Raw genomic sequence first — 27,563 nt, 5'->3', positions numbered from 1 at the left:
ATGACAAAATTTGGTCACTCTTAAAGAAACAGAGTCATTAAGTCTGAAAACAAGCATTCTAAGTAAAATCAGTGATCAGAGTGACCACGGAATTTAGTTATATGTAGGGTTAACAGCAAATAACAGCATAAAACAATCAGAATAAAAAGACGTTTGGTGGTTTGTCCTTCTCTCCATAAGCATCATCTGGATTTGAATGTATGTCCCCTCTAAAACTGCTGATGGGAGCGCACTGAACGGTGCCAGTGTTAAGGTCCTCCTTAGTCTGGGGACAGTAATTTGGTTTAGATATTGTAGAAAGTAAAGAAGATGATCTGGACGTAGTTATACCAGCTCCATTGCCAAGATGACAAAACATATTTTAGGTCCATAACAGACAGATAATATCTGGAAGAGGCTCAGACAGACACCTCCCTAATTCACTGAACTATAAGTAGGAGAAGACTTGCAAGATTCTATTATTTTACCTGCTCTCAATAAAAGTAGTTTTAGCTTTCCTGTGGAATTGATTTCTTGGTCTGGTCTACCTCATGGGGCTGACAGGTAGCTGGCAGGTCTGAAAGGAGAGCAAGGGCTACTTAGAAATACTTCTGTAGGGGGGAACATTGACATCTTTAAGTCATTGGTTGATTACCTCTACTGTATGCTGATATCCTACCATGTGCACTCAAATTAAGAAAAACTTAAGTGTTCCATTTTTTAATGTATTGCCTTGGCCCAAGAGGAAACAAAATTATTAGAAAGAACCCAGGAAGTTTGACCTGCTGGGGAGAAGAACAGTTTAATCCAGTATGTGAAAATGTATATCCAGGCACTGAATTTGCTCTTACTGATGCCAGCCTTGTGATATAGGATCACACTTGAGACGCAATATGGGGCTTGAAATATGGTCTTAAGGAACTTAGTTTGAACTCTTTCCAAGGGGGAAAGGAAGGATATGGATCCAACTGAGTACCAAATAATAATTGTGCCCAAACTTAGGTTGAATGCACTTGAAGTGCAGGGGGAATAAACAATGCCCGTTTAGCGTAAAAGAATATTTGCAGGGCTGTGGCAGATCTTTGGCTTTTTGAAAAACATATGTGGTTGTAGTGTGAAATGCAATACTGAGATACTTCCCTTTGTGATATAGAGATTCTTATGTATATAGTCTTTTTATCTAGTATGATCTTTTTTAGCTAATTTAGTGTAGATGTTTATATTTTTTACTGTTTTTGATGTTTGATTTTAATTGTGACCTGCCCAGAGTCACCCTTTAATAATAAATTAATAATAAATAAATAAATAAAAATATATCCAACAAACTAATCAATCTATTATTTCCCTGCTAAATTAGAAATCATAAAAATGATAAATACATTATTTTTACTGTGTTTACAAAAACAGAAATGTAAACCCTGAAAATTCAGAAATATATATTCAGAATGCTGTGAGAGGATGCATTTGGGGGGTGGGCTATATAATGAAATACAGGGAGGGAAGGATGGACGGATGGACAAATATATCAAGCTGGTTCCTAACTATCTGGTCCCATTTCTTAAACTCAAAAGTGAAATCTTCTTGATAGGTGTGATAATTGAACACAAACCCTGAAGTTTATTGTTTTTTCTAATTGACAGGTTTCTTTCTGAAACAATATTTACATTCATATTTTTCAAAAGAAATATTGAAAAATCAAATGACTGTTATCAAATGAATTAGCCACATTACCGTAACTATTTTTTATATTTATATATTTTTTCATTCCTTTCAAATCCTACTTTATTTTATAGTAACATTCTACCAAAATCAGTAATCCAATTATTTTATTACATATTGTCTGAAACACTTTATACATTTCAAATTGAGGAAAGCAGGGAGAACGGCTTGTGTCGTTACGATTGTTCAGTCTCATGAATGAGAACCTAGTTTTATTTTACATAAATCAGGCATTTGTTTCCATATATATTTAACCGATGGATGTATCACCTAAATGTGAAAAAAGAGAACTAGACTAATCACCAATACTATTTGTAATGCTGAATGATAATGAAGTTCTCTACCTTGAGAAGAAATTTGGTCCGTATACAGCAATATGATAAAATAATGCATGCACAAACAAATCCAATTCATTTCAAAATGTAGTGTTCTGTTGCATGTAAATCATAATGAGCTCTATCTTCCTCCTCGGAAGTATAGTCTAAAGGCAAACCATAATTATAATCAATCGTTACAACTGGTAATCTTTTTCCCTGGCTCATCTCTCTCTTAATTTCACACTGATGTTCCCTTCCACTGTGCAACGAGACTGAACTAAGTTCATGATGTGAAGGTGAAGAGTGAAGGGTTGGGTAAGAGGAATATGGTGCAAATCTAGTTTTTCCTCCTCTGGTAATTACATCTGAAGGATGGCTTTTTCTGTAATCTTCAGGGCAATCAGATCTATAATATGAAAACAATTATTAATCAAATGTTATAATGAACAGAGTAATTTGTAACAGAGAGGCAGATAAGCATTACAAGGTTTTACTTTACTGAAACAACAAATAACTAATTCCAACAAACATACAACACTGTACCTGATTTCCCTGAATATTATCTATGGAAAGAACCTTTCAGAGTAAAGATAGAAAATGTTTTTTTTTTCCAAATTAAATTGATTACAGGTTCTCCGTGACAGCTCTTTATCACTGGCTTTTCAATTTCAAGCTATTTTATTGAAAAATGTGATGAGATAGATACCCAAGTGTGGAAAGTTTTCAATTTGCCCAGTATCCTCTCTAGAAGGAATCTTCTTGATCTCTTCAATAATATGGGACATGCTTCATTCATGTCATGGAGAGTCATGGAAGATATATATGAAATATTCATCATCTTATATGAGAAGAAGACAGTTTGTGCATGACGAGCACCCTCTAAATCTACTCACACAGAACTGTAGACTATGCAGTGTTTCACAGCAACCCCTGTACATTTTTTTCTTAGATTAATCCACATTGAATCTGAGGTAGTACTTATGAATATGCCAATATGAATATGACTGTATTGCTAGAATTTAAAATGTATGTGGAGTTATGATGTGCAATGCACATGTTTTTTGCTTCCTCTTCGACATATGATCAAAAGAGCGAATATATTTATCAAAATAAAATCAAAATATTTTGTTTAAATAAATTATCACAAATGTATTATTTTGTAACTTCATCCTGCTATATATTATATTAATTTGCAATGAACTTAGTTAACCTGAACTTCTTACTTTATGAACCAACCATAGAAATAATAAGAATGATAATTTAGGTTACAGAACATACACCAATAGGACCAAAGAAAAAGGCTTTTCAGCTGTAGCAAAGCCTGAATCTAATGCTCTAATTCATAGTTAAGATATGAAAACAAGCTCTGTGGTTATGCATTTCTTCCAATCATACTACTTTTGGGAATACAAAATAAAGTAAAATAAAAATAAATAAAAATAAAAATAAAAAAGCCAGTTTGGTCTTGTAGTTAAGGCACCAGGCTAGAAACCAGGTGACCGTGAGTTCTAGTCCTGCCTTAGGTATGAAAGCCGGCTGGATGACTTTGGGCCTCTCACTCTCTCTCAGCCCAACTCACCTCACAGGGTTGCTGTTGTGGGGAAAATAGGAGGAGGAAGGAGTATTAGGTAAGTCAGCTGTCTTGAGTTATTTATAAAAATAATAAAGGTGGGATAAAAAAAATCTAAAAATATTGCCCTCTCAGATAAAGTTACAGAATACATCAAAACTGAACTTAACAATTAATGTTAACTAAGATTGTCACCTAACTGGAATTAATTCTTTCAAAGGATGTATCATGTTCTTAAAAGATTGTCTTCTTGTTAAAGTTGAAATAGCAGAGCTATATACAGTGTTATGATCATACTATATCATCAATATACATAATTTTTCAAGATGTGAGTGCATTAGGCCTTTGAATGGCTTGCCAGGAGCCACATCTTAATCTTAATTTGTGAACTAACACAGTAATATGTTTTGTATGAACCCCATGACAATCACAATTTTACCTGCGAGTTCTACTGTAATCATCTTTATCAGAGCCATAATCTCTCTGAAGTAAGTGAGACTCCGTGTAGTACTCATGAGAAGGAAAACAATGGCCTCTGAAAGGAAAAGAATAAACTGATAAATGAGTCATATAATAAAGAAAAAATATGTGTGAAACTGTATAGTTAATTGCCCTTCTGTAACAGAAAGGACTGGTTCATTGATAAAAGAACCCAGGATCCAACAAAAATGCCCTGCTAGGTGAGGTGCTAATTTTCATGATTTCTTGGCCTTCTCTAGCTCCAGTGTCACCTTATCTTCTATTATGGTTAGTTCTACAGAGCTCATACTGGGGTTCAGATAAGAGGAAGAATCAGAGAAAAATATAACTCCACCCTTTCTGCCTTAAGTATTATCCTGGCCATGAAATTCTGTTGCACAGAATTCTGGATCCAAACTTATATACCTAATAGAGTAATATAAAATAAATGTTGTGTAATATGAAGATGATTCAGTCCAAAGTTTAGTTGGCTTTTAAAAAGCCATATGAAACTTTAAACAAAGTTTGCAATTTTCATCATGACCGTATCTCATTTCATCAGTCATATTCTTCTGTGTTCCATAACATGCAAACATTTTATATACATACCCTTTCATGATAACCAATCTTATGCAAAGTGTAGATGAGAAGTAAGAAATTGCAAGGCAAAGAAATGAGATAAGAAATGAAAAGGAAATTTAGTACATCTAATTTATGCCAATACCATTTTAGCTCTAGACTTATGCTTGCTTCCACAATATTTATGTTTTCTATATTGTCATTTGTTCTTTAAACACCTTTTTAAAAATATATCTCATTCATTCCATCCAACCACACTTTCTCCATCATTTCCTTCCTCTTGACTCATTCATTCTTCTCATATATTTGCTTTGCAATTCATTTCCTTTATATGACCAAACTACCTCAATATGTTTCTTTCATACTGGTAATTCAGTTTTGTAGTCAATCCACATCCATTCAGCAACCATTCATTTCTGAACCTATCAATTAATATTTTACCATATAACTTCAGTAACTTATTCCCATTCCATTCAACCTTTATGTTTCTTCTGTTACAGACAATTTTCAATAAATATTTTTCATAAAAGAGCACATAGTACTTACCACCTTTCTACCAGTATTTGCATGTCTTAAATTTTCTCCATCTATTTCCCTATCTTTAGTAAACATTCTAGCAAGGGTTACAAATGCATCTACCTGCATTTTTTCAACATTTAGGTATAATTTGCAATCATTCACTCCAAAATGTCCTTGGTATTTAATACCTTAGTTTTTAGATACATACTTCTTGTTGCATCATACAATCTGCCTAACATTAGCTGCAAATTATACAGGCTCTCAACAACAAGGCACTTTCTGCATATAAAAGTTCCCATACATTCCAACTAGTATATCTCTGCATCACTACAAGCATTCCTTATAAATCCACAAATACATTATACAACCAAAGGGACATAACACATCCTTTCTTACTCTCTGCTTGATGCTGAACTTTTTGCTAAGCGTTCCATTTATTCTTACATTTTATTTAGTTATTTGTTTGTTTATAAATAATTCAGATTTTGTAACTCGAACTTCAATGATTCTGGGTGGTGCAGAAATTTCAAACCAAAGGAACAGAACAGAACAGAACAGAACAGAACAGAACAGAACAGAACAATAGAATAACAAAAAAGGAAGATGAGCATCTCAGTGGAACAGATATAAAGCCCTTCACACAGGGGGCCCACATCCCACCTTTGGCCAAAGCCTGGGAAAAGAGCCAAGACTTTAGATCTCATTTAAAGGAGAGCAGGCTTGGGATTGTTCAAATTTCTGGCAGGATGCTATTTCAGAGGACAGGTGCTGCATCAGAGAATGGTCCCATTAAATGGCATTATTTAATGGATGAAATCCTGACATACTTTTCTAAATGACCTGCTGACTGCAAATACTGATCCACACACCTATCTGGCACAAAGCTGCATTATATTTCCCACGTTTTGTGGACTGCACTTCTAATATTCTTTCAATCATAATTCCATGAAAACAATTCCCAGGCACACTTGGTTTCGCAAGCAAAGCACATTCATATTTTAATATTTCTTCAGTTATGCCATCTCCATCTGTCCTGTCCTGTCCTGTCCTGTCCTATGCATACCATGTCCCATCATCTGCCAAAAATACTCCTCTGGATTCTATTAAGACAAACATTGTACAAAATAATTAATAGACACAAATGTGACATCAGGACTATCAGAACCTTTCATCCTCCCAGGACCCTCCGTAGCAGACTTCAAAGTGACAATTTTGGAAAAATGAGTTTTTAACAGCAGCATCAAGTGAGAAATTGTTGAACTCACATCAAAAAGTTTCAGGCAATCTCAGAAGGTCTCAACAATGGATTTTTAACACATTACAATTGTTAATTGATAAAATACTTGTAATCTGACTCATGTGCAGCTGGCATCTGCATAACCAACCAATCTTCCCTTCCCTTCCCTTCCTCTCCAACTCACTTCAGTCTAAATCCTACATCAGTCTAGCCACTCCGTGCATCTGATGAAGTGAGCTGCAGCTCACACAAGCTTATGCCTTTTAATAAAATTTGTTAGCCAGAAAAATTGCTACCAGACTCCTGATTTCTTGCTACCATCTGGTTTGCAGTATTCTCACAGCATTTTAACTTGCTTTTCATTCCTTTTTTCTTGAACATTAATATAGCAATAGTTTCAACTTCATTTTTGAGATATCATTCTCGTTCTCATACAAAACTCTAAAATACTCCTTCCAATAGTCCCTTGCTTCAGTTTCTCTCTCAATAATGTCATCATTTTTATTTTTAATTCTACTCTGGTGTGCAATCTCCTGGTTTAGCCTTTTTCACCCACTTCCAAAAATGTTCTTCTTTGCATTTAATTACATTCTTTATAACTATCTTTTTCTCTATACATACATTAAACAATATTTTCATCACTCTTGCAGTAATAATTCTTTCACATACAATTTATTTTAAAATACAGGACTCATACGTTCTCTTTCTATAGTTGTTCTACTCCATTCTAGTTTGTTTCATTTTTCCTTGTTCTTTCACATCCATTTTCCCCAAAAGTCATTCTTCACCCTACCTTCTAACGGTCTCTCCCACATTCAGAACCCCTCCATATCTTTCATTGTTAAACTTTCACCATAATCAAATCAGGCATGCTTTTCAATTATATTCATTCCTTTTTTATGTGTATATATGAACAGACTTGTGCTTAAGTATTCAGAGCAAAGAGATATTTATCAAAACAGATACTAACAACCACCATTCTTGTTAATTCTTGGGTCTCCAAAAAGACCAGTCATTATTTCTGTATTCTGCTGTCTCATTCCCACCCATTCACAGATACCCAACATGTATACAGTATTTTTCTTTCTGTCATTTAATTTGTAAATTCACAATATTTACATTTACTCTGCCATTCTAAGTTGCAAGTATCTACAGTATATGCCATGGTTTCCATTTCCCTGAATATAACCATATGTCAAAAGGTTAACTGGCTACTATGAATGGATTTATGGAAATGCATAAAAAATATCGTTGTCTGCATCTGGTTCTGCATAACATGTAATTCAAACCTATTAGTTGCAAATTAAAAGGGAATGCTATCTGTTTTACTGATTCGTATGATCTTCACTTTTGTTAGTTAATAACTGGCTGTAAAAGAAAAAAAAGAACAAATAATGTAATATTATTGAAGCTAATAAGTAATTCTTCTCACCTTTCAGAATATTCCTCATATGGTTCATTAACATGAGATGAATGGTCATTAAAAGAATTCAACCTTTGTTCAGGTCCCCTGTTTTGGAAATCTTTCATCTGTGACTTCTCACTAAAATCACAGTATGATTGGTTATCATGGAATGGTCTACTTCTTCTTTCAGAATCTTCATCATCAAAATCTTCAAATGGCATTTTTCTTCGTAATTCACTGTGATGCTGCTGGTCAAGGAAAGGTACCATTCTTTGTCCTTGCCCCCTACTAACATACTCAAAATCTCCTACTGGTGGCTGGACATCATCATGAACAGTGCAGTTCTGAAACAGTCTCATTCTTTCCACAGGTCTCTTATTGAGGAACAACTGATTTTTGTCCTGCACAGATGACTGAAAATCATCACTAGACTGTCGATTGTAAAATGGTCTTTGTCTTTGTCCTCGGCCTCTACTGAGCTGGGTATCTATCTGTCTATGATTATAACAAGGAGTGTCAGGAAAATGTCTATGCTTCTGACTATGGCCCACACTAACAATGTCTGCAGCTGATACGTTTCCTGGAAAGTCATCACCAAGCTGGCGGTCTTGAAAAGGTTGAAATCTGTGTGCTGGTCCTCTTGTAGGAAAGTTTAAATCTTTAATCTGCATTTCTTCTTGGTAGTCATCATGAAACTGGTGCTCAGGGAAATGCCTTTGTCTCATTTGTGGCAGTGGCTGCATGTCATCTTGAAACTGGTGATTGTGATACGGTTTTCGACGTTGCCCAGGACCCTTGTTAATAAAATCAAACTCTCTCAATCGGATCTGTTCTGGTAAGTCATTGTGGCCATCATCATAAACTCTTAATCTTTTACCAGGCCTGTTAGGAAAATTTAAGTATTCTTTCTTGAGAAAATCAAGTGTTAATATACATTAACAAAAACACGCTATAAAAGGGTAAATGTAAATTTGTTAAAATATTTTAGAATCCAATTTGCCCTTAAGGAACATCATCTCTGACCCATATGGTACATGAGCATACACTTATGTATAGGACATAATTTCTACTCCCCTGCAAAGCATTTGAAGTTGGCTATGGAATCCTAACTTTCCTGCTGAGGTTGGGACAGTGAGAAGACTGGTGAGCTGTCAGGATTGCTTCCAGCTAACCAAAAGGAAACTGCAAAAATGGAGCAATGAAGTTTCTTACCCTTGACCCATATCCCTGCTTACAGTTCTTCTGTACTGCTAATAGCAATGTGAAAAGAAATGAAAGAAATCTTGAGGATGTCTACGTTTTTAATATAGTTTTAGAACGTTCAGAAAGAATTCTTATTAAGTCAAGGTTGAACAAAGTGTGTGGAATTATATAAGTTAGATTTGTACAAAAATAAATTCTGGCTTATATTTTTTCCTACCACATGAAGACAAATATATTTTTGGCAGTTACCTAGGAAATTCTTCATTTGGAAATCTATCAATATGTCCGTCTATATCATTTGGCGGTGGCACAATATCTCCATCAGCGTCCCACATATTCATCCCCAGATTGCTAAGGAATTTCAAAAGAGAATATAACACATTTTCTTTGAAGTTACAATGAAAAAAAAACACAAAGTAATGTAATTACACTAACTGCAGTGAAAGAAAGGAGAAGTTCCCAGCTGGATTTATAGCTTAATTCTGCTGATTATTATGATACTTTTCTGTAGTTTCTTCCTGTAATGGCTGTACTCTTGTGAGCAAATTATTGAGGTTAGATATCAAATATCTAAATCTGTTAGGCTTCACTTTTTATTTCCTACTTTATCAGGCTGTATATTTTAAAATTTTGAAAAAGGCAATAATTATTCTGCCTTTTGTGATCAAGCTCAGAAAAAAATAAACACTGCACTTATTTAAAATGTGTCAGAACAGAAATGGAATGTACTCAACAGTGAACAAGAATAGGACTTGACTCACCTTCTCATTGGCTGAGTTTTAAGATCTGTCAGATATATATTACCATCCATATGGTGACCACGTGCTTCTCCAAAAGCTAAACAGATTGCAAGAACATTAGTGATGTGAAACAGTGCTTTGTGACAAATGAACAAGCTGTTGAGGAAAGTTCAATAATAACACATAATTCTAGAATCTGACTTCTGCTTTTGTAATTTTGATATCATGCCGATACTAGAAATTACCCTTTCGAAACCACAGCTGCAACAGGATGGCTCTGATATAAACTTGCTCCTGTCAGCTGTGGTTAGCAAATTAGGACCAAGACTCTATGCAGCTCCTCCTCTCACAAACTATTTTTTATCACTCAAGTATAGTAAAGCTTGTACTTAATATTGTTTACTAAACTTAACCAAAGTTCTCATTTAATGGCCCCAGTAAGTAGAAATGGTATCAGACAGAAGAATATATTCCCACCTTGAACAAGGTTATGTTATCATAGCATCTGCAGTGGCTTGCAACTGTATTTATATATACAATTTTCTGTCAAATGCAATAGGAATTCTTGATTATTACAAAAAATTCCTGTATGAACTTCAGTTTCTTATGCTCTCCTAAAAACAAAGGTATGCCCCTGTTTGATCATGGTAAGCATTTTTTTCTAGTCTAGCATTCTGCTTCCCACAGTGGCCAATCAGCTTACTGTAGAAATCCAAAAATCAGAGTATAAAGTCAACAATATTCTATTATATGCAAAAGGGGGCTGACATTTCTTACTTTTGCTTTTGAATTAACCAGATTCCTCTTCCTATCCATGCCCAGGAACTGTGGCTTATTCTTGATTAATTAAAACATTTAAAAGCTAGAACCAAATTACAGTAACTTTTGATCTCCTCCTCATATACCCCAGAAAGAGAAAACTTTCTTCCTACATGTCTGTATTTATAAAATAAAGCATGGTTTGTTATTGTATCCAAAGTTGGCCAATGCCTCTCACTGGAGTCCTACATTACATTTTTTTTTTTGCAGTCATGAGAGTTATCCATTTCTATGAATATTTCTCAGATGGCAGCCACAGCACCATGACTTTGACATGTCAATCAATACACAATGAATATAGAGATCATGGTAGTTATCAAGTTGCTTATTTGCTAGGCATTTTTGCAAGGAGATAATGCCACAAAATCAACATTTCACAAATGTTGCAGGCAGTATCAGGTCTGGACTATCTAAAGAAATTATATGAAGCATTTCTTCTTTCCTCATAGAAGCGCAAAGTGCTTCTGTACAGATATAGAAAGGGAGGTCATTTCCATCTCCAGCATGGAAATCCTGCTGGAATTCCATGAAGCACCTTTTTGTGTCATGAGCCTAAGAGGGAAGACCGGGGAGAAAACTCCTCAGTTCACATGTGATATTTTGGGAGGTGGTCTTCTGGATCTCAGTTAGAGCAGCTCATTTAAGCAAGCAATATTGCATAAACTGGGATTCTATTAAAATGGTATGCAAATACCTTGGATTGCTGTTTCTGGATCCCAACCTTCAACATCAATAAGATATCTAAAGGAACATAAATACAGTTATGGATTACCAAACTATCCTTATAGTGAAACTAATAATTTAATGTTTGCTGTGATACTTACCTGCATATCAGGTAACCTGTTCTATTAATTCCATTAGTACAATGTACTCCAATGAGTTTCTCTATGGGAAAAGCAAAATGAAAATTAAGCGATGCATAATAAAAAGTTTTTTTAAAAAAATATTGCTCTTTATTGAATCAGTGCAATTACACTTCTCTGAAACTTTGATTCTGAATTGGAAAGAATGAAAATTCAGGAGCAGGTTGTGTGACTTTTGTTGCATGTGCAAGGCTCCCACTAGGTGTAATCAAGAAGAGCCAAAACTGATAGGACCAATCACTTCTTAGATTATGAGAGGGGTGGTCTAAGTCTTCAGCCGGATTTCTCTTCTTTGGTTAACAGGTGTTTTATGCTGTTAAAGTTGACACCAGAGACAACAGCTTTGCTAGTCTGCATGCAGCATATCAGGTGGAAAGTAGTACTCTTTTATAACCAGGCTTGGGTGCAAGATGCTCCATTCCCAGTTCACCTACTCTGTGTAGAAACTTACCACAGGCTACATTTTGATGTTTCTGAATTAGGAAAATATGGATATATAAGGGTAATTATTCCTACATGATGCCTGGAATCTAAAGCAATGCACAACTGGTCTGCCCAACTTACAATTGCTCTGGCTGCCTTGTATGAAATTATAAAGGCTGTTATTTACCATTGTCTGCATTTTCCCATAGGAATTTTCTGACCCATTTTTTGAACTGTAGAATAGTAGGATCATCTGGGACTTCAAGACCCACAGTAAAAAGTTTCTTATACTCCATACTTTTGGGCAAATCCTAGCAATGAAAAGATGAACAAACACTATAGTTAATATCAGTAATTCAATTCCTATATATCTTTAAGATTCAATGAGTATTTTAATATTCATTTTTTAGAAATTAAGGGCATAGTTGTATTAAGTGAATAATCCTACCAAAGTGTGTTGCACCACAACTTGTGCTTGTGCAAGTTGACATCCAAACTCAGAAACTGAATGTAACTGCAGGGATGGAAATCTATGTCATTTTTCTTTCTCACTACGCTGCAATATTTTTTGCCCAGGATTTAATAGGAATTTTGATAGTGAGATCACCTTTGAATAAAGCCAAATTGTTGTATGACATGTAGCAGCATGGCTAGTTTATTGGTTTTTAAAGTGTCATCGTGATCATGCTCTGGTGTCACTTGAACATATTATTAGTATTTCTTTCAGTAGTAACATCTTGTGATATTTCATTGTACGAGTGCTGCCATGACAATTGGAAGGGATGGCTGCAATGATCGTTTGATTTAAAATCAATAAATCTTTTGGATAAACCTTTGTGAAGGATCCACTTCTACACTATCTTATCTAGGAGTAAATTCTACTGAATTCAGTGGGACTAATTTCAGAGTAGCCATGTATAGGTTGTGCTGCCAATCTCCCTGTCAATTAATATTCCACTAAAGTAACCAAACTCATAATTCTAATGTCCCATTGCAAAGGAACTATGAAAAATGTTTTCATTTAGAAAGAGTGAAATACATTTTAAGATGTTAGCTCTTCAGAATGCATAGTAAAGTATTAGTATATTAGAAGATCTAGGATTTGAGAACGATTCCTTATGGTAGATGCAAATGTATGCACTCAAAAGATACTGCCATATTCACAATAGAAGCATATACAGTATGGCCTTTGTTGTTCACAAACAAGTTTCTGAAGTACTGGTCACTTTCTTCTCTGTGATTTGTGCTTCAATCTATACTTTTTCCAGCTTCTTACATGAAGGAAGTTAGGTGACACAAAGTGTAGTGACGTGCAGTTCTCTCTAGGGTACTGTACTTCCAGTTCTGCATACCTCAATCTAACATTATAATATTTTTCATTCTGCAATCCTACATGCATTTATCTTTCTCTTGTTAGACTTTACTGTTAAATACTAAAGTCTGAGCTCTCAAGAAAAGATGTATCTTATCATACTTTGTAAAGCATCATGAACACTGATGGCATGGCACCATTAACTAGCATAATAGAATCCCTTCCTCTCTTCCTTTTAATCTTTCTTTTCTTTCTACATTGCTTATAACCCACCTCAGACTGAAAGGACTTTGGGCAGTTTACAACATCAAATAAACAGAATAACATAGTAATAAATAGCTAAATCCATATCAATATCAGAAGTAAAAATTAATATAAACCAAGATCAGCATCCAGAGTCAGTCACGTGGGCCCAAAAGCACTTGGAAATAAAATGGTTGTAACTGGTCTACAGAACTGCAGCAAGGTGGGTGCTGCGCATACTTCTTGGGGAAGACTATTCCATAAAATTGGGACTGCTACAGAGAAAACCTACTGTCTCCCTCATGGCCCATGAACTTTCAGCGGGGCCTCTCTTGATGAATGGACCAGATGGGCAGGTTCACTTCTGTTCACTTTATTATGGAACAGTTCCTCTGATGTTGAAGACTGAAAATCCCATGACAACTTGGCCTATTTCTAAATCAGCATTAAAAAAAATGGGCTGATTTCCCCTCCCCACCCCCAGCAAGTACTGATGTACTATTACCTTAACATCGTAATATCTTGTTGTATAAGTTAAATCAATAATTAAACCAAGCTCCATGTTGAGAGCTTTCACGGCAGCAATCAGATCTTTTGGTGTAAACTTTTGAGTTGGGGTAAGTCGATGATTGATTGCCTAGGATGGAAGAAAAAAGAAAGTAAATATGGAAAGATATTTTTATGCATACAGAAAAATCTGATTCATTGAATTAAAAAGAAACAGTTAAATTGAAAACAAAACACAAGCATTCAAAACTATTAAGTGGTTTCTAAGCAAATAAATTATTTATTTAAAAATAAATAGTACAGCTAGTAGCACCTTTAGGGACTGAAGTTGTTCTTTTTTTACTCTAGCTGTATGTTTTTCTTTATTATTTTACTACAGGCTGAGATAGAGATAATAATAATCAAATTTCATATTTGACTGCCCCATGCTGAACAAATGCATATAGCCTGAATGCATTCATCCAATGCCAAGATGTTGCTCTAAGCATGAATAAGTGAAGTTACCTGTTGTTCTACAGAGAAGCAGAGCAGTGTCTAGGTGGAGTAGGTAATTGTGAAGTAAACATCTTTTATCTTTACATTTCCATCTTTTTGAAGTACATTTCACAATATATAACTTCGTATATTCTTAGGCAAGATTACCATTTATCAGATAATATACAACAAACAGAAATACCCATTCTTCCATTTCTGAGGAACGTCATCCATACTAGAATTAGGAACAGTGCTACCCAAATTAAAAAAAAAAAAAGTCTGCTTCACCTATTATGTTTTCAAATTAACTCATATATGAACCTTTTCATCAGCTTTAATAAGCAAGCAAACTAGTCATACATGGTTGTTATATTAATAAAAATGTAAGAGGAGTAAATATAAAGCATTTTTTTTTTATCTGTTCAATTGTGTCTGATTTTTGGAGACTGCCTGGACAAGTCCCTGCAGTTTTCTTGGCAATGTTTTTCAGAAGTGGTTTGCCATTACCCCCTTCCTAGGGCTGAGAGAAAGTCACTGGCCCAAGGTTACCCAGCTGGCTTTGAGCCTAGGCGGGACTAGAACTCACAGTTTCCCAGTTTCTAGCCTGATGCCTTAACCACTACACCAAACTGGCTCTCAAAGTATGTATGTATGTATGTATGTATGTATGTATGTATATATATATATATATATATATATATATATATATATATACACATACATACACATACACATACACACATACATACATACACACACACACACACAAATTAAATGAAATAAAATAAAAGAACAATGAATATATGTCTGTGAAAGTAAAATGGGGAAGAATGTAGTAAGAGCTGAATAAAGGTGGCTTGATTTTGTATAGTGAAGTTGACAAATACATGCAGGAAAGTGAAACTACAGGTTTAAAGATTAATGAAAGGGTTATAATTATGTAAAAAATATGAACTGATGCCATCTAGGTTGCTGTGGGTGTATATGAAAGTAGAAATCCATTGTATGGTGACAGCTTGGTGACAGTTGCATGTTATGTTTCAGGGAATGACAATAATGGGAGAACTGGGGGATGAATTTTGGGAAATTTTGTGCAATATTCTGAATGAATTTGATCAAAGGAAAAGTGCTAGATGACATTAAAGATGGATGAGAACAAGACAAGAGACTATAGAAAACTTGATTGGGCCATTCAGAGACTTAAGACTCAATGAGAATAGCAAGTGGTGAGTGTCTTGCTTAAAGATGATCTGTTTTGAATATGTCACTTAAGCACAAGAACATTCGTGGGTACACATGGTAAAGGAATGAACATAATCTAAAATTTTGACTGAATTGATTTTGATGACAGGCTGATAGAATCAGTGAAGGAAACATCAGTGATGAGAAATTCTGAATATGGAACAATCTTTTGCTAATGCCAAGAGTGAATCTTGCAGAAAAAAGACATGGAAGAAAAAGAAAGAAGTGAAAGAAACTTGAGTAAAACTATGACTACTGGGAGAGCAAATATGAGTCCTCTGTGAAGAGCTATTAGAAGATAAACCAACAACAGATTAAATGACAAGTAAATGTAATGAAAGCAGATGATTCTGCTTGGAACAGAATGAAGAGAATTATGTAACTGATGCTATGGGATAGTGGAGGAAAAATGCATATAATGATTACTACAAAATATACTGGATAATGTATATACAGTATAGAAAAAAAGATAGCTGTAAGCCTGTAGTCCGAGAGAAAAAGAAATTGTTAAAATTAAAAGATGGGAGAAATTGCATGGCGATTTTGATGGAAATAAAACATTGTTCTAGAAATGAAAGGAGGGCTAAGCCAACTGCCTCCAACACAGGGAATAGAATTAAAAATAAAACTGATGAACTGGGATTAAATTACAGTGAGAGAAGGAATATTTCAGCTGGAAGAAATATTTCAGAGATCTTCGTGGGAAATATAATGATAAGTTGAAGAGCGGAACTAAAACAAATGCTATAAATATTAAGTGTCCAAGAAAAAAATAAATGTAAAGAAAGTCATAAATAGTGTGAGAATACTGAAGATTTCTAAGACTACAAGTGTAGATGGTATAACTGAAGAAATGTTGATTTTCTTGCAAAACCTACAGAAGGATTAGTTTGTTAAGTGTGACTTTCAGAGAATTCTGATTGGTAGGGTATAGGAGGTGAAAATGAGTAAAACTGGGGAGTAAAGTGTAGCTTTGTGCCAAACAGCGTGCATAGACCAATTTTTGCTCTTCAGAACATCATTGAGAAATGTCCACATTTGGGAGAGAATGGATCAATCTTTGCTGATTTAGAGAAATCACATGATAAAATGAAAAGGCTTGAACTATGTAAGGTTTTGTGTGAATATGGAGTTGAAGGTTAGCTGATGAATGTGATAAAGAGTGGCATGTGATGGAATTAAAGCATGCATAAAATGCATGTACTCACGTATGTTCTGTTCCTGTCAGTTTATTAAATTTTTTAAAAAGCAACTGAGGGAAGGTACATTTCCCTCATTAAAGCCAACACAGACTTTGAAATACTCCGTAGTACAGTGGTGATGGTAGCACTGATGACAGATGGATTGCATGACATCTATGCTATTGGTTTTATTTGATAGTACGTTAAATACTGTTATCCTCTGAAAGGAAGGTGTGCAGAGGTTCAAACTTAACTGCAAAGGTGCTACATTTTGGGCCAGTACACTCTGAAACACCTCTTTAGAACAGAATCTGTTGTATTTGACTTACAGTCAAACACTGATTATATAAAATGAATCTCACTTTACTAATTTCCTTTTGTAGTTAACATAACTTCATAGAAATAAAGTTTTATACATACCCCTTTTAAAGGTACTTTAAAAGCAATGAATCGAGTTCCCGGTATAGGTTGTCCAACTGGTGAAACGTTCCTCCATCTATTAAAAAGAAAAGTTACATTTAAATATAGAAATGCTAAAAAATATTACAACTACAATATGTTATAGAAAACATTAGTGCCCTAATGCAGCAACTGGGACACATGGTGTCCACCTTTCCATTACTGCACCAATCACTCATGGGAAAACAACTTGGGGTCTGAATCTAGAAAAGCTATACTGAATTGGAGGCTGGGTTCATCCACCTCTTAAGTTCCCAATCAAAATGACTGTTTTTGCTAAAATGGATTATTTTTTAAATCTTCTGCATGCATTTCTCAGCCCAATGTTACCAAGCTTCTGGAGCCTTATACGCAAACTCTTTTTCATACTCTTTGCAAGTATGCAAAAGAAGTTTAATAAATCATCATCATCATCATCATCATCATCATCACCATCATCATCAATCACTGCTATTATGTTGGGCTGCAGGAGTTTTCATTCCAAATGGCAATTCCCAACTCCTGTAGCATATTAAGGTCTTATGTTTTCAGAAAATGGCAGTAATGCAAAAGAAACAAACACTGCCCCCCAACTGGACAGTTTTTTTCCCTCAAACAATGGAACTGTGGTGTAAACTAGTGGGGTTCATACAGCAGCCTTTTGAACCGATAAGCATAGGTGTATGGTCTATTTATCATTGTAAGTAGGAAAATGCACAGGATCTAATGAAATCTTAGCACATGATCCAACCAAAGTAAACACTTCTAACCTCCACTGATTTCAGCTGCATTTAGAGTACAGTAGTTGTGTCCTTAATTTATTGCTTGATTTACAACAGAGATGTACAATCTGAGACCCAGGGCTACAAGCAGCCCTCCCAAATCTTGGATAATGTTCCCAGAGCCCCTCCAAGAATTCTGACAACTGCGATTTTTTAATATGGCAAACCAGGGAAATATGAGGAAGAATCGTATTAAATTTAAGTGAAATTAAAGAAAATGGATTTGCGTCTAGTCTCACCAACTTCTACACTCTGTCCACCTATTTTATGAAATGTTTTCCTCAGCCAAGTGTGGTCTCAGCCTACACACACACACACACACACACACACACACACACTTAATTTACAAAATTAGAATGTGGTATTTACATTTACAGATTTCACATTTCTTTTGTCTTTTATGGAGACAAAGGCAATGAAAACAAACATATTCCAGGAGTGGAATTTTAGTATAATCTGCATGCATTTGTTAGCACTGGTTCAAAAGAATGGAGATGCTCCTTATTTTAAATAAATGCTAAGAAATGCATTGGCATACTGTAACACCATACATGAGATCATACATTTCTTTATTTAAATTAAACCTGAGGAAATACAGAATGATTTGCAGAAGTTATTTCATATATTACACATAATAAAAACCTTTTTCCTCAAAAGATGATCTTCTGACAAATCCTAAACTATATTACATAATTAAATTATAGTATATAATTTAAAAGTGAAAGAAGTTATATTAATCCATTAGAAGCATATTAAAACATGTATTTATATTATCAAATGAAGAGTCATTCTGTCCTAACATGTTTATTGCAAACTGAGATCTTATGCAGCAGCCACAAACTAATATAATGTATAATGTTTTTTGTCAGGACTGTAATATATGGAAATCCTGCCATGTCACACATAGACACCCACACATACCACAAAAAGTGAAGCATTAAAAAAAAAGCACCAATCTGTCTGGGAACTGTAAATCCACACAACTCAATGATGATGCAATTACTATTAACATGATTAGAGTGAATATAAACTCTACTAGTTATGGCTAGAATGAAGGACTGTGGGCTTATGAGCTAATCAATTTATATGAAAGTTTTCATGAACAGTCTCAGTTTGTCCATCCTTTTTGTAATCAATATATTTTAATTCATTAGATTTAGATACTAAGTACCAAATATACCCGAAATAATTATAATTATCTATTATGTATTACATTATTTATATCCTGCATTTTGGAATAAGAATCTTCTCAATGTGACCTACAATCAATATGAACATGTCTGTAAATGAAAATACAATGCAAATATTTAAAAATGACATTTCTAGGACATTTGATGATAATGGTGGGAGGTGGGGCAAGAAAGAGTTCAGCTGAGCAAGTATCTGGGATGCTTCATGGATCTAAGAAGTCTTCTTCCATCTTTTCAGAGGACTTTCCCATAGGAATCTTGATACTAATGGCCCTGGGAGGAGGAAACAGCTAAGCCCGTTTCAATAGTAGTGTCTGCTTGCTTCCCTCTTCTTCAGACATGCTTCCACTAACCCCTGTGGATGAGGTGGAACCAGCCCATCTAAGCAGGTTTTCAGGCTTCATAAATGTTGCTTTTATCAAAAGCAACTAATTCATCTAATTACAGATGGTTTGTTTTCAAAAAGCTTATTCTTTTTATTAATTATGAGGATGTTTATATGCTGCCCAGTAAACCTAGCAGTTTAAAAAGAGAAAAAGAAAAAAAAATAAGCTAGACTCTGGTAGCAGTTGATAAAATCCAGCAAGGGTGGAACTCTCCTTAAACAACATTTTTTTAAAACTGATTTTAAATTGAAAGGTTGCTTCAAACTTGGCATCACAAGTAAACCTACCTGCAGAAGTCATTCCTCAGCTGGGATGCCATCAATGCAAAGATGTACTGCTGTAGCTTTGGGGGGCAGTAAAACAATTTTAATTCAGCTTTTTTTGGCTCTGGGATCCAACACAAATTTAGTACGGTTGTATCAGGGCCTGAGAGGCTCTGTCAAAAAATTAAAGTGGTAGCCCCACCAACAGAGCATGCTACTTAGACTGGCTTTTGTCCGCCTCTGATTACTGTATCTGAGACTGGCAAAATAAGGGAAGAAAAAAGGAAAGAGGCCCACTGAATAGAGACGTCAAAGGTCCTAGTGAACTTCATACTGTCTTATTAGATAAACATGTGAAAGGAGGTGATTCTTTGGGTAACTTGGTTCCAAACCTTTAACCAGAATGTTTAACTGGGTCCAGAAACAGACTGGGGATGATGAAACATTGATGTATTGAATCATTCTGTACCAGTCCAAGATAACAATTTTATAGCCCTATATTGGAGTAACTGAAATTTCTGTATTATTTCCAAAGGCAGACTAATTTAAAATGCATTGTAATAACCCAAATGGATGGTTATTTAAAAAGAAAAGGGAAGCAAGTCAATTAACTACTGTACCTTGCTAAATAATAATGGGCAGTATTTTAAAAAATCCAGTATCCATTGATATTGTTTTGACTTTAAACTGACATCTAATCGAGTACTGGAAAATAGAACATAAGATTATAGTAAGTAAGATACAGTTTTAAAAATTATCCCTAGCCATTCTCAGGGCCTTTAGACATCCTATTTAGACACTGTCCTTTGTGCAAATCTTACTGTGCCTCATATGTCCCTAGAGTGAACTGCAGAAAGACTGTGCTTCCAGTCAGTGCCAAATATTTTCCACCCTACTTCAGTTAAAGTAGTTTTATCAGGAAAATATTTAGTAGTAGATCCATAATAATCTCATAACAACATAGTTTAGTGAGTCAAAGTTACTGAGTGGCTGATGTATCACTTAATTTAGATTGCTGAAGAGCAATAATATATATCTGAAACGATATGAATTATTAAAAATGTAATGTATTTTACAAGTTTTAATCATATTATGTATTTTTATATTTGGGCAAGAATATTTATAAAGATGGAGTACATTACTCACTTATAGTTGCCCAAGCTTTGCAATTATTTTATCCTCCAATCAATACAAAAAATAATGCAAATAAATAATAAGATATGAAGTTAAAAATGTACAGGGAGACAACATGGTACTCTGTTTATTAAATTTAAAGGACTAATTTGTTTTTCATCATTATAGCATTGATCCAAAGTAGAATACTTAAAAATATATAATGTTGAATAAAAAAAAATCATCTTCTAAATTCTAGGTATTGAGCATCATGAAGAACTAAATTGTCTAGGGTAAGAATAGTATTGTAAGAGCTTAAGATTGTAGATTGCAAGAGATCAAGCTATTTGAAGCTTTTCTTGTACAGTCCCCCTCCTTTACGTTGAGTTTATTAACTTGGTTATTTCTTGATATACAAAGGATATCTGTATATGTTAAGAGATTTTTAGCTTTATGTATACTTTTTTGTTCATACTTTCATGTTTCTCTCATTGAATTACAATTGCCCGACCCGGTGTCCTGCAGGTGTACTAGATTTCAAATGTTGGTTGGGTATTATAGAAGTTAACATTCACAGCCTGGCACTCTCCAGAGATCTTGAAGAATGATATAGGCTATCAGTGCTGGTAAAGCAGAGGAAGAATGATCACAAAGGCTACTTGAAAATTGAAAGAATGGTATCAACAGAATGTCTTGAGTTCATCATTACACATGCATTACACAGGGTAGCGAGACATATAGATGGGTGACAGTGAAATGTCATCATGCATGAATCCTCTCCTCAAGGGATTTATTGCTTGTCTTTCAATAGCATTTATTGGGATCAGGGCTAATCTGGGTTCCTTTGCTGGCTTTTTCTCATCTAAACATTATCAGAAGCATTTCAAATAATATTGCCCACCAATAGTTCATGAATAGGTTATAGGACAGGGGACTAGGCACAATACATTTTCCAAATTTTGCAACCATTCCTAACCATAAGCAGCAACTGTGTATATCCTTTTTTGCATGGTAGACAACATACATCTTAATGTAGATATTTTCAATTTTGGGAAGGCATTAATGCAGAAAATATAATAGAAATAAGGACATGGGAGCCACTTTGTTCAAATGCTGTTGTGAAGCCAGTATGCTTTCACAACTCTCCAAATTGTCAGCTGCATGCCAGGCAGATGACATTTTCAAACAATATCTTCTTTTAGGCATGATCATGAGCACACCGCAAAAGGCATTATCTCTCTAGTCCCTCCCCTTGCTAGAAAGACAGAAGTTTTTATCTCTGTAACAGAAAAGCAGAAGTTGGGTACTGATATGAGGTAAAGAAACGCCACTCTCCTGTTTCTGGTTCCAGGTTGTAAACTGCATGAACCTGGAAAAGTCAGGGAAGCAAACCAGAATCTATTTGCTTCTAAGGAATAGAAGTTTAGCTAGAAAAGTTACAGATTACTTTTTTCTTTTGAAAGTGTGTTGCTACTTAAACTTTATTGTCTCTGGTATCTAATATCACTATACAAGCTCATTATTGTAGATTTTTATGCAACTTGGAAACACTTTACATCAAAGCTGTCTCTAAATAGGAACAAACCTGTGTCATCTTGTGGTTTGTCCAATCTTATATTTTCCTGTATATTTTTCTGTTGGAGATTCATTTAAAATGTAGTCTGTAATTTTAAAATTTTTATCTCTTCCACTATTGTGTTTTTAAAAAAATACTTTAAAAATAAAGTTTGATTTTTTAAAAAATTTTTGTGACATTCTCCCAGAAAAAGAGGGAACAAACGAGCTCGATTCTCCTAATCACATCACGGCTACAGGACCAGGAAGCGGTACTATAGAATTTATTTTTCCCTCATTTCTTTCCTTTTAAATTGCCAGAGAGAAACAAAGGACAGGGGATCCCTATGTCTCTCTCATACTGGGGTGGGTGGGGGGGTGGGGAGGAGCTAATTGAGGCCCTCCCTAGAGGTCCTCCCTTTCTGGTGGCAGCAGGAACTATGAAGCCACATACCATGACAGGAGGCAGAGCTAGGGTATGTAGACCCAGAGGGCTTCTGTGAGAAGAAGGCTGAGTCCTCTAAGTTTTTATCCTATGGGTTTAGCCCTGTTGCTATAGATGTATTCAAAAATGAGTTTGCTATTTTCCAGAAAAATCACTGAAGACATATTTTGTCAGCAGTATCTGAAAAAAAAAGAATGTGAAATTTTCTATTTCTTAAAAAATAAAACAGGATTCACAATTTTGCTTTGTTATCTTCCTGTTACTGTATAACTACAGTTGTGTGAAAAAGAAAGCACACTCTCTTTGAGTTCTATGGTTTTACATATCAGGACATAATAAAATCATCCAGTCCTTAGCAGTTCTCAAAAAGTAGGTAAATACAACCTCAGATGAACAACACATGACATATTATACCATGTCATCATTTATTTTACAAAAAGAAAGCCTAGATAAGTTCAAGGACTGAGGGATGGTCTGGAGAAATGTGCATGTACTTGATTCTATGTGTGGTTGTTTATATACAATGGCAACAAAACAAAGGTAGTTCACCTCATATACTGTAACAATGTCAGATCATTTGAAACGTTATTTAAATTTTTATTTTCAATAGGTGCATTTTTTAACCGATATCTACACATATAGCCAGCCATCTATTGAACCTGAATCCAAATTAACAGCATCATAGTAACAAAAGGGAAGAAAGCCAAAATGTGGATGGTTACAATAGCAATAATTCTCAAGTATGTGAAGGCAACCCAAATCATGATTTGAACTGCTAGTCCTACCTGCCCCAATATCATGACTCATAAATTCACTCGTCTTCACAGTGCAGTAACTTTGCCAGCTCATGGTTTACGAATGAGCTAAGGGAGTTGAACAGGGTGAAGAAATGCCTAGAGGGCTGCTGGTGAATGACAAAGAGCAAAGACAATCAAACACAAGCTAGAGCCGCTATTAGAGCCTACCTCATGGTGGTAAGGGCAGCAAAATGTAATCATTTCTCTGCCCTTATTGCATCCACAGATAGCTGTCCAGCGGCCCTGTTTCGGGTGACCTGGACCCTCCTTGGAGGGAGTAATTCTGGGATCCACTTACGGAGTGGCTGTGAGGAACATGCGGAGCATCTAGCAGATAAAATTGCTTGGATTTGCTCTGTGTTGGACTCCAGCCTTGAGGCAAGGCCAGTGGAGGTTACAGGGGCTGAACCTTGCACGGTTATCTGGGAGTTTAACCCCATTGAACCTGAAGAAGTGGACAGGGTTCTTGTAGCTGTTAGTTTGGCCACTTCTGTGTTAGATCGATACCCTTCCTGGCTTGTTAAGGCTGCCCTGGAGAGGGCACGTGATTGGGTCTGGGCGGTGGTTAATTCTTCCCTGAAGGACGGGGTGGTCCCACCAGCTTTTAAGGAGGTAGTGGTGTGCCCCCACCTCAAGGGGCCATCACTCGACACAATTAATTTGGACAGTTTTCGCCCAGTCTCCAACCTTCCCTTTTTAGGGAAGGTTGTGGAGAAAGTCTTGCATGGCAGTTTCAAAGGATCCTGGATGAAGCAGATTATCTGGAAGGTCAGGATTTAGACCAGTGCATAGGACTGAGATGGCATTGATTGTGCTCTTGGACAGCTCTGGCGGGAGCAGGATGGGGGTAATCATCCATCCTTGTTCTTCCTGACCTCTCAGTGGCCTTCGATTACATCAATCATGATACCCTTCTGGACCAGCTTCGGGAGTTGGGGGTGGGTGGCACTGTGCTGTGCTCGTTCTCCTCCTTCCTCCAGGGTCAGTTGTGTTGGTGTTGATGGGGGGAAAGGTCCAGCCCATGGCCCCTGCTTTGTGGGTGCTGCAAAGCTCGGTCCTCTCTACCCTCTTATTTAACATCTACATGAGGCTGCTGGGTGACGTGATCTGAAGGTCTGGAGTGAGGTATCATCAATATGCTGATGATACCCAGCTTTATATCTCCACCCCATGCTGCCTGAGTGATGCCATGGATGTTCTGTCCCAGTGTCTGGACGCTGTAGGGGCCTGGATGGGGTGCAATGGACTTTGGCTCAACCCAAGCAAGACTGAGTGGCTTTGGATACTTGGGCCTTCCGGTGTCAAGGTTTTTCCACCATTGGTCCTGAATGGGGTGGCACTGCCCCTGATGGACCTGGTGCACAATCTGGGGTTCCTCTTGGATTCACAGCTCCTGCTGGAAGAGCAGGTGGTAGCTATGGCTAAGAGGGCTTTTGCACACCTTCGGGTTGTGCGCCAGTTGCTTCCATTCCTGGACCAGGAGGCTCTGCTGACACTCATGCCCTTGTGACTGCCTGTCTGGATTACTGCAATGTGCTGTACGTGGGGCTGCCCTTGAAGGGCATTTGGAAGCTTCAACTGGTGCAGAATGCAATCGCATGGGTAGTAAATGGTGTCAGGTATTCAACACATGTAACACCACTGCTTCATGAGCTGCATCGGTTGCATGTTTCCAGGTGCAATTCAAGGTGCTGGTTGTCACCTTTAAAGCCCTTCGTGGCTTCGGACTGGGTTATCTGAGTGACCATCTTCTCCCAGTTGTTTCTACCTGTCCAATCTGGTCTACCAGAATGGGCATGCTCCGGGTCCTGTTAGCCAAGGAATGTTGGCTGATGGGGACTAGGAAGCATGCCTTTTCTGCTGTAGCACCTACCTTCGGGAACATTCTCCCTCCAAAGATTAGGATGGCCCCGACCCTGTTGGCCTTTTGTAAGGCCTTGAAGATCTGGTTATGTGTCTGGGCCTTGGGTCCTGAGTGTGTTAAGGGCCCCGTTGTCAGGCCTAGCCCAAGGAACTCCAAGAGACCATGTAAATTCAGTCCAGCAATGTTTATTAGCTACAATCTCTAGCAAGAATCTTCCCAGACTGAAACCCCAGTTCCCAAGTAATGCCAGCCACAACATTGTTGAATTCCTCAGGGAGTTGCCAGTCTCATCCTCTTATCTCTCCCTCTTGCCTCAGGAGATGAAAGAAAATGTTTTTCTCCCTGAGTCTGGCCTTCATAATTCCATTCCATCACACCCGTTTCTTGATTATGTTAATATCAATTATAATTTTCTTGGCTGCTGTATATATTTAATTTTTTTTGTATTGTGTTTGTAATTTGGTTTTAATTGATTTTATGATTGTTTGCTGCCCAGAATCACTTGTTTGAGATGGGCAGCCATATAAATTGAATAAATAAAAATACAAAAACCAAAAAAACCATATGAACTATACATTTGTATGTAATAGCAAAATAATTATCAAATTCATCTCAAATAATCAATTTCTAATTCTTGTTTGATAATATAAGCAACTGTTTATATCAAAGTTAAGATTCCCTCAATTATATCATATGAATTGGCATGATATGAACTCATTTTATACTTCTTATTGAGAAGATAAAAAGGTAAAAACAAAAACTGCCAAGCCAGGTGTTGGATAAAAGGAATTGCTCTGCAATTATTTATTCATTTCTTGCATTTACATATTGCTTTCTCAGTGCTTTTGAGACATTTTTACAGTTTTAAGGTATAACTTGTAGTCTGGTTGACATGAAATGGGAAGGAATATTATCAGAGAGGTAAGGAAACTAAGCCAACTCTCACATAAGTTTAGGAAGTATTCCTCCACAGGTGGCCAGAAGAGCACTGATAAAAACAACTGATTATCTGGTATTATAACTTAAAAAAAAATCAATGGAACAAAATACATGAAATCCTAGAAGCTGTCAAAACAGAAGAAAATGTAAGATTTTGTCAAGTAAGTCACCACTTTAAATAAAAGTTTATGGTGATTTCAAAAGTGCAAGCTATTTCATGGAAAAATCAAGCATAACTAACTTCACATTAATAAGTATATAGACAAATGGAATATTAGATGCAAGAGGGAAATATCAGACGTTATATATTAATAGACATGTAGTAGAGGTTTGCAAAACATTTTAAGATTAAAATGTTCCGATCCTGGAACATTCTTTGTTAGAAAAGAAGATTGTTAATTCAATCTTACCATAAATGATCCAGTCTCACAACAAATTGTTCCAACTTTCATTCTGCAGTTAGAACACTCCATTTCAAAGGCAGGCTAGAATGGGATGTTTTGGGGTTGAAACATTTACAGATTTTGATCTTTTCTAGTGTTTAGTAACTAACACATCTGCACAGGCCCCATTTTCTTCCAAAAATATTATTCAAAATACCAATATAAAATACATAAAAGAATGATTAAGACATACAAAATTAAAATGTACTGATTTTAGAGTAAATGAGAAACAACTATTATGCTACCCATAATCCAGCTTTAGTGAAACTGATAGTAAAGGGTAACTGAAGATTATGTATATTTCTATTTTTATTAAAAAGTACATACAATTACTTCACTGTGGACTAGATAATGCAGTAACACCAGTGGGGATGCACATGATCACCTTAGTCTGATATATATGTACAATTCTCTGATTCAGACATTCAAGCCTAAATTCAACTGAATGGTTGGACAATACTTTTTTCTAGAATTTGAGGGTTCTATAGAATAGAGCATCCAGAAGCTGCAGCTAATTCAGAATGCAGAAGAGGAGGAAATTATGAGTGCGCATTGGTG

At 35.9% G+C, this 27,563-nt stretch overlaps 1 protein-coding gene across 2 annotated transcripts in view; it reads right to left on the bottom strand.

Moving 5' to 3' along the window:
- Positions 1–27,563, bottom strand: part of LOC103067459 (uncharacterized) — a 36,468-nt gene continuing 8,905 nt past the window's right edge. For both annotated transcript variants that reach the window (XM_007429155.4, XM_025167250.2), the window contains exons 3-12: positions 17,212–17,287; positions 13,893–14,024; positions 12,020–12,143; positions 11,371–11,431; positions 11,241–11,287; positions 9,749–9,824; positions 9,237–9,338; positions 7,812–8,666; positions 4,025–4,120; positions 1–2,421 (exon numbers count right to left, since the gene is read on the bottom strand). In XM_007429155.4, the coding sequence (XP_007429217.2) occupies positions 2,109–2,421; positions 4,025–4,120; positions 7,812–8,666; positions 9,237–9,338; positions 9,749–9,824; positions 11,241–11,287; positions 11,371–11,431; positions 12,020–12,143; positions 13,893–14,024; positions 17,212–17,287 (1,882 nt within the window). In that variant the 3' untranslated portion in view covers positions 1–2,108. The remainder of the gene's footprint in view (positions 2,422–4,024; positions 4,121–7,811; positions 8,667–9,236; positions 9,339–9,748; positions 9,825–11,240; positions 11,288–11,370; positions 11,432–12,019; positions 12,144–13,892; positions 14,025–17,211; positions 17,288–27,563) is intronic.

The sequence above is a fragment of the Python bivittatus genome, unplaced genomic scaffold (assembly GCF_059951505.1).
Source record: "Python bivittatus isolate LINGU-HERP-01145 unplaced genomic scaffold, Pbiv_v1 ctg000780_np1212, whole genome shotgun sequence".
NCBI classification, from domain to species: Eukaryota; Metazoa; Chordata; class Lepidosauria; order Squamata; family Pythonidae; genus Python; species Python bivittatus.
Note: the sequence above shows the minus strand (reverse complement) of the source record. Positions and strands in the feature narration are given on the sequence as shown.